The 8,574-nt window shown below is 43.0% G+C and overlaps 1 protein-coding gene across 2 annotated transcripts; it reads right to left on the reverse strand.

Annotated features, from left to right (window-relative positions):
• Positions 1-1,107: 1,107 nt before the first annotated feature.
• foxr1 (forkhead box R1) lies at positions 1,108-3,538 on the reverse strand. Of its 2 annotated transcripts, none has more exons than XM_021623931.3 (6): positions 3,303-3,538; positions 3,085-3,186; positions 2,730-2,974; positions 2,283-2,551; positions 1,725-1,957; positions 1,108-1,384 (listed from the first exon to the last, which is right to left on the reverse strand). In XM_021623931.3, the coding sequence occupies exons 1-6, from the start codon at positions 3,421-3,423 to the stop codon at positions 1,356-1,358; spliced, it is 999 nt and encodes a 332-aa protein (XP_021479606.2). In that variant the 5' UTR covers positions 3,424-3,538; the 3' UTR covers positions 1,108-1,355. The 2 variants fall into 2 exon arrangements, with proteins under 2 accessions (XP_021479606.2, XP_021479605.2); XM_021623930.3 differs by having other exon boundaries at positions 3,085-3,189.
• Between the last annotated feature and the right edge of the window lie 5,036 nt (positions 3,539-8,574).

Raw genomic sequence — 8,574 nt, forward strand, 5'->3', positions numbered from 1 at the left:
GCACTTTGTCTGATACCGTTTTCTTTAAGCAGTCAACATTAGAATGCAGTTTAAACCACCTCCGAACAGATATGTAATACGCTCTAGAGCGCCCAAAGCAGTCTTCCAGTGCTTTGTTTCCATTATTTCTTGATCTACATCAGTTCTAGAGTATTCATATGTTTTATGGAAAAAGGTTTGGAAATAAATGTCTCGATAATAACAAATAGCCTACCTACAACTGGTAAAAATGTGTCACAACATGTGACATGATTGGTTGACAGGTGGGGGTGGTACATCCTGTATAAACTCACTTCCTTGACAACAAATATGGAGAACTTTGACTCTTGAACTCTTGAAGGAGTTCCCACATACGCGGAACTCCTTCAAGACTGTTGGAAAAGCATTCCAGGTAAAGCCATTCGTCAAAGTTCTCCATATTTGTTGTCAAGGAAGTGAGTTTATACAGGATGTACCACCCCCACCTACTGTCAACCAATCATGTCACATGCGGAGCTACATGGAGCTCTCCACATTGTTACATTTGGAAGGCGCCATGCAATGCGGTACAGAGCTCCATTTGGCCTCTGCAGCAGGCAACTCTGTTCCTGGAGTGCTGCAGGTACTGCAGGATTATTCTTCCAACTTGACACCACACATGACTGAGGTAATTAAGCAGTTCAGTGATTGCTCAAAGTCAACACACCTGGTCTCCCAGGTTGGTTAAATCAAAGACATGAAGTGGCTGCAGCACTCCAGGACCAGGGTTGCCTACCCCTGCTCTGGAGACTCCATCACACCCTCCACACAGAGCCTCCAAATCAAGCATGGATGGCTAGATAGCTACCAACAATGACATGAAGCTACCATTTGGGGAATGGTAAATGCTTAATTTCAGCTGGTTTCATGTCAATGCTAATATGGCTAACAATCAAAGCAAACCCCATCTGTTTTGTCCCATAGTTGTGCACATGTAGATTGCGTTGCTAAACAACCAACCCATCTATTGTAGATTTGTTTGTTTTTTACTATTCATCTTTGATGCAAAACCATTTTTAGATCTATTATTAATATCTATCAGCCAACTGAGATGATAGTAGATAAACAAGTGGTGTCATTTGCCAAAAGTTATTTGATGCATTTTTATTTTCAGAACAAATCCAAAAGTACAGTTAGTGATAAATTCACACACACACCTGAAAAACATTAGCACACCCCCAAAATCCATAACATACCCAAAAAATATACAGTCTAAGGAAAACATAATTGAAGTGCTGCTGTTCACTTATCCATTATCAACAGCCATCGATGCCCCTTGCATCACAGCCATTGTCCCAAGGTCCCACCTCAGTTTGGGGTAACCTCTAAGGCACAGATCATAGCGCAAACAAAGTCTGAATCATATCTGTCAAATAAGAAAAAAAACATGTACAGGTTGCCACACCAATGTAACTGACAGTATTTCCAGCTCAGTATGAAAACCCTCCTGTTGTCCAACCACTTCCTTAGCCTCATTTGAAAGCCTGGCCCATACATTAGTATATAAAAATACTGGTATGCACAATGGTGGACATCATTGGGTCAACGACATCCAATATTAATCAAACACAGCCCTACGCATGTAAATAGCAAGAAAACAATGTCCTCTGTCACCCTCTAATAAGACAGCTCTGCACATGAAGGTTCTATAATTTAATTCAATGGCTCTGTGTGTAATTCCATGACTGTGCCCCCCTGAAACTCACCAGGATTATTCATGCTTCTCTTCAACACTTTGTACGAGTCCCCGGTAAGGGTGTGGATTTCATCCCTCAGCCTCCGGCGTCCTTCTAGAGTCAGGTGCCACAGACAGGACTTCCTCTTCCCCTCGCTGCACACCTGCTGGGGGGTCTTACGAAAGCTGTTGCTGAAACACAGGTTGTGGCGGATAGTGTTCTTCCAGCCGTCAGGGGCTGTCTGGAAGAATGGGAAGTGCTCTCTGGGAGAGGGAGCCGTGAGAATCACACACAATCATCCTCCATTACACTTTCAAGGACTGAGACCTCAAGGTGTCACAACAATGACAGATGGAAACGATAAAGATGGCACAATAAATAGATCCCTAAACTCTTCTGTATGCACTTGTGAAGCACTGAGAGGATGTTGTTGATATAAGCAACATGGTGAAACTTCCACCCTTAGGCTATCAGAGGACAAGGTGGCTCCAGCTTCAACAAAATAGTAACTGCATTGTGTTACTGGTCTGGTAATCTCCACCTATCAGTTCAAAAACACGTGATACTTCTGTGGTCAGTAGTTCTTACCTTGTGAAGTTATAGATCTGCTGGACATTGAGGCTGCCAGTGCGGCTGCTGCCAATAGCCATGGCGATTAAGATGCAGTAGTTGACAGGGGGACGCAGCCAGGCTCCGCTCTTCAGGTTGTTGCTGTCTTGAAGGACCCGCTGGAGGCGCTTGCTTTGGGCCAGACTAAGCTTTCGTGGTCCACCCTTAGGGGCCTTTGCCTTGCGGGCAGTTTTGACTTTCCGACAAACGGGGACATCCACCGAAGAGGCGTCATCCTCATCTGTAAGCTATGAAAAATATGTCACAAGATGTAGTTATTGAAGCAAGAGATCAATTGAGTGCAATATGTCCAATGTGCTCCTAAATGCTTATACATATTGCACTGATTTAATCTTGTTTGAAAACCATGAACTAAATACGTATTTTGTCACTATGAGTTCGCTCTCCTGATCAGAGTTTACCTACCATGTACTCACTGGAGGACGCGTCATGTCGAGAGTCGGCCAAGCAGGTGTCCTCAGGAGGTGAAACTGGAAGCACATTTGGGATAGACTTGGGTTTGACATGGGTGACTGTGGGCTTGGGTACTGGTACCAGGTGTTTCAGTGGCACCTTGGGACTCAATATCTTTGTTACTTTTTTGGGATACTTAATTGGGCAGGCTAGGTTGGGGTTGACCATCAACCACAGATTTGGCTGTATTGGAGAGTCTGAAATGCAAGTACATTTTAAGATAACATTGAAGCACCAAACACATACATGAAACATTTAAAATGGGGCTAAGACTAAAGTTAAGTAACGTCTCTATTAGGCATGTTACCCTCAACTGATTTCTGATAGTTTTGAAAAGAGAGGTCGTCCTTTCTTCTCGATATTCTTGCACACTGCCACTGAACCAGATACTGATCATTCCGTTTGTCTCCTGCTAATGAGTAATAGACAGACAAAAAAAAACAAAGTGTTGTACCACAACTTCAGGGCAGCATGTCATCATTAATCCCCTTCGGAGGGTAAATTGCACACAGGTGTTTTTCTTACCTTGGTAAAATTGGTCAGTTGTTGTGGTCAGCTTGATCTCTTCATCCATATCCCAGTCGTTAAGGCTGTTTGAAAGATGGAGCTCAAGAAACCTGCTTCGAGTTTGGAATTGTAGAGACATTCTCGTTTTGTCTATAGAGTTGATATGAGTAACGTAAAAAACACTTCTGAATATATCACACACGCCAAAATACCCCTCTTTTGAAACTCATCATAAGTTCTGACTGAATTCACTCAAATCTCCAATTATAGGTAAGGCCCTTGCCACAGCATTTATGCCAGGTGTGAAGAATTAGCCATTAGTGCCTTGATCAGTTCTGTCTTTCTCTCCTATAAAATGTTGAAATTACATTTGGTTAGGCATAAAAAAGATTATTTATTTAGGAAATATGATAAGCGTCCTAATTGTCATCAAGAAAAACTTTAAATGTTTTATAAAATGTATTACCACAGTTGTGTTTTCTAATAGCCGTCATCCACAGGCGGCTGGTGGCACGTTAATTAGGTAAGACGGGCTCATAGTAATGTTTTGAGCAGAATAAATGGAATGGTATCAAACACGTCAAACACATGGTTTCCACCATATGTTTGATACCATTCCATTCACTCCATTCCAGCCATTATTATGAGCTGTCCTCCCCTCAGCAGCCTCCTGTGCCGTCAACACTGCAAAAGAGATGCTCAATTAACTTCCTTGATACTGTAGCTAAATGGCAAAGCAGGTAAGCGGAGAGTCGCTGGTGTGAAAGGCAAAGACCCTACGCATTGCGCTAATAGATGGAAATTGTAACATGGCTCTTATAGCAAGTATAAGAGCCACGTTCCAACGGGAAGGCATGGAAGGCAAGGATCACTTCAACATAAAAAATATATAATTATCAAGCATATTTAAACATAAGCAAGTCATGGTTCTGACATTAGCATTTTTTTGAGCATCAACTACCTAAAAATGCTAATATGGATACCATAACTTGAATGGGATTTGTGCCACAGACGCAAAATCGTTAGCATTTGGAAACCAGTGCCGGGGAAATAAACCCCAAAATGTATTGTCGTCATACCTTGTCAATTGAACTGCTGACATGGTAAGGAAACCAATGTCTTTTTGTAATTTAGGTGAACTATCTCGTTAAAGATTCTAGTTTTGAGAATAGAAAACTGTCTTGAGATCCAAAAGATCCATGAGAAATGCCGAATGCCAACCCAGTTTTATTATGCTCCGTCTTCTCTGCCTGTCACTGGATTTCCTCTCACCACTATATTTGGTGGTAAGTGGAATCCCCGACCAGATGCTTCAGGCTTTTACCCATAGAGATCAATAAATGGAAATAAACCGTTTTTGCATGACCATTACCATTGAGGGCATTCGCCATTTTAAGGTAGTCAACTGGGTGGGGATTCTTATGGGTCTTTAAGCTATATGGCCGCCATCTAGTGGCCACAATAAATGAATGACAAGATTTGGTTCAACTCCATTTGGTTCAACTCCAGCACTGCATGTGGTGGTAACCAATATTAACTTTACACTTTTTCAAACATCAAACGAAGAAGAAAATGTACTACTTTAACATGGAGATAGCATGGGAAGCCCCATTGAGTCTGTCACAGACGCCATGATGCCACAGACCCCTCCTCTCTCGCTCCCTTTCTCTATTTCTCTCTCTCTCTCTGTATCCCTGTTTCTCTCTCTCTCACCTGTTGTCTCGACCTCTGAGCGCTCGGCTATGAAAAGCCAATTGACATTAACTCCTGAGGTTCTGACCTGTTTCACCCGCTATAACTGTTACTATAATCTATGAACGTTTGAACATCTTGAAGAATGATCTGATGATCTGGACAATCTCCACCCGGCACAGCCAGAAGAGGACTGGTCACCCCTCGAACCTGTTTCCTCTCTAGGTTTCTTCCTAGGTTCCTGCCTTTCTAGGGAGTTTTTCCTAGCCACTGTGCTTCTACATCTGCAATGCTTTATCTTTGGAGTTTTAGGCTGGGTATCTCTATAACCACAATTCTCCTTTCATTGTGGTTAAAGTAGAGTGGGAAGAGGAAGCGAGAGACATCCCACTCCCACATTTTTTCTGGTTCATATACAGTCAATAAACTAAGCAGACCAGACCCAGCTGCTAATCCATTTGTGTCTATGGGAGAGCCAGCCCGCTAAAAGCCAATTTATGCTTGATCCGTAAATGTGCTCAAAGGCTCTGTATGGAGGGTGTGATGCAGTTGCGGTGCCTCCAGAGGCATGGAGAGGCCATATTGAGCTCTGTGCTGAATTGCTATGCGCCTCCATATTTTTTTTACATGACTGGTTGAAAGTAGGTGGGGGCGGGAGGTCCTGTATAAACACAAACTCACTTTCTTGACATTTTCCTTCACAACAGCTCTAATCAACAGCTCTGCGCTGCTCCACGAAGCGCAAGACGCATGAATGCCTTGAGTTCTGCTGAGGCCATATGGAACATACAGTACCAGTCAAAAGTTTGGACACACCAACTCATTCAAGGGTTTTTCTTTATTTGACTATTTTCTACATTGTATGAAATAACACATATGGAATCATGTAGTAACCAAAAAAAGTGGTTTTATATTTGATATAGCCCCACTTTGCCTTGATGAAAGTTTTTCACACTCTTGGCATTCTCTCAGTCAGCTTCATGAAATAGTCACCTGGAATGCATTTCAATTAAGGGGTGTGCCTTGTTAAAAGTTAATTTGTGGAATTTCTTTCCTTCTTCATGTGTTTGAGCCAATCAGTTGTATTGTGAAAAGGTAGGGGTGGTATACAGAAGATAGCCCTATTTGGTAAAAGACCAAGTCCATATTATGGCAAGAACAGCTCAAATAAGCAAAGAGAAATGACAGTCCATCATTACTTTAAGACATGAAGGTCAGTCAATACAGAACAATTCAAGAACTTTGAACGTTTCTTCAAGTGCAGTCGCAAAAACCATCCAGCGCTATGATGAAACTGGCTCTCATGACGACCGCGACAGGAAAAGAAGACCCAGAGTTACCTCTACTGCAGAGGATAAGTTCATTAGAGTAAACAGACTCAGAAATTGCAGCCAAAATAGATGCTTCAGAGTTTAAGTAACAGACACATCTCAACTGTTCAGAGGAGACTGCATGAATTAGGCCTTCATGGTCGAATTGCTGCAAAGACACCACTAATTAAGAACACCAATAAGAAGAAGACACTTGCTTGGGCAAAGAAACACAAGCAATGGACATTAGACCGGTGGACATCTGTCCATTGTTCTGATGAGTCCAAATTTGAGATTTTTGGTTCCAACTGCCGTGTCTTTCTGAGACGCAGAGTAGGTGAACGGATGATCTTTGCATGTGTGGTTCCCACCGTGAAGCATGGAAGAGGAGGTGTGACGGTGCTTTGCTGGTGACAATGTCAGTGGTTTATTTAGAATTCAAGGCACACTTAACCAGCATGGTTACCACAGCATTCTGCAGCGATACGCCGTCCCATCTAGTTTGCGCTTAGTGGGATTATCATTTGATTTTTTAACAGGATACTGACCCAACACAACGCGCCGACAGAAACAAACATCTCTCTGGTAAGAAGAAGGGCGGGGGTGTATGCCTTATGATTAATGAGTCGTGGTGTGATCATAACAACATACAGGAACTCAAGTCCTTTTGTTCACCTGAATTCCTTACGATCAAATGCCGACCGCATTATCTACCAAGAGAATTCTCTTTGATTATAATCACAGCCGTGTATATCCCCCCCCCCCCCCCTAACATCATAACATTGATTCGGTGAGCGAGTTTATTAGCAAGTGCATCAGTGATGTGGTACCCATGGTGACCATTAAATCCTTCCCCAACCAGAAACATTGGATTGATGGCAGCATTCGCGCAAAACTGAAAGAGCGAACCACTGCTTTTAATCATGGCAAGGCGACCGGAAACATGACCGAATACAAACAGTGTAGTTATTCCCTCCGCAAGGCAATCAAACAAGCTAAGCGTCAGTATAGAGACAAAGTAGAGTCGCAATTCAATGGTCCAGACACGAGACGTATGTGGCAGGTTCTACAATCAATCACGCACTACAAAAAGACAAGTCTTGCTCCCAGACAAACTAAACAACTTTTTGCTCGCTTTGTGGACAAGACAATGCCACTGACAAGGCCCGCTACCAAAACCTGTGGGCTCTTCTTTACTGCAGCCAATGTGAGTAAAACATTTAAACGTGTTAACCCTCGCAAGGCTGCCGACCCAGACGGCATCCCTAGCCGCGTCCTCAGAGCATGCACAGACCAGCTGGCTGGTGTGTTTATGGACATATTCAATCAATCCCTATCCCAGTCTGCTGTTCCCACATGCTTCAAGAGGGCCACCATTGTTCCTGTTCCCAAGAAAGCTAAGGTAACTGAGCTAAATGACTATTGCCCCGTAGCACTCACTTCCGTCATCATGAAGTGCTTTGAGAGACTAGTCAAGGATCATATCACCTCCACCCTACCTGACACCCTAGACCCACTCCAATTTGCTTACCGCCCCAATAGGTCCACAGACGACGCAATCGCAACCACACTGCACATCGCCCTAACCCATCTAGACAAGAGGAATACCTATGTAAGAATGCTGTTCATCGATTAAAGCTCAGCATTTAACACCATAGTACCCTCCAAAGTCGTCATTAATCTCGAGACCCTGGGTCTCGACCCCGCCCTGTGCAACTGGGTCATGGACTTTCTGACGGGCCGCCCCCAGGTGGTGAGGGTAGAAAACAACATCTCCACCCCGCTGATCCTCAACACTGGGGCCCACAGCTACACTCGCATTAACATCTGCTAAAACCATGTGTATGCGACCAATACGATTTGATAGGCGCGAAACTGTGCTACGAAACTGACTCAGTTGATAGTTAATATGAAATATGTAACATTACAGTAAATTGGGACAGTAGGTAAAAAACATACTGTATTTCCACTGCAGAGGACATTTATTAACAAGCTCTTTTTTAATGTGGGAAAAAGGATTGCACTACTCTGAAAACTCAAACTATTCCTGAGATTTTATTATTAGAAACTATTTGAATGTCAAACTGACATAAATGATAATTACACACACTTAACATAACATTTTCTAATTGTGATGGTTATTGTGATGGTAGCCATTTTGAAGAACCAGAAAGAAAGAATGATCAAGGTGACAACCCCCGCACCTGTGATCTCATTGAGTGAGTTGGGTGCATCACCGGCCTGAATCTAATCCAATCTGGAGCTATAGTCAGTAAAGCATATAATTA

Source organism: Oncorhynchus mykiss, chromosome 12 (assembly GCF_057628025.1).
Source record: "Oncorhynchus mykiss isolate SJ-2025 chromosome 12, ASM5762802v1, whole genome shotgun sequence".
NCBI lineage: Eukaryota > Metazoa > Chordata > Actinopteri > Salmoniformes > Salmonidae > Oncorhynchus > Oncorhynchus mykiss.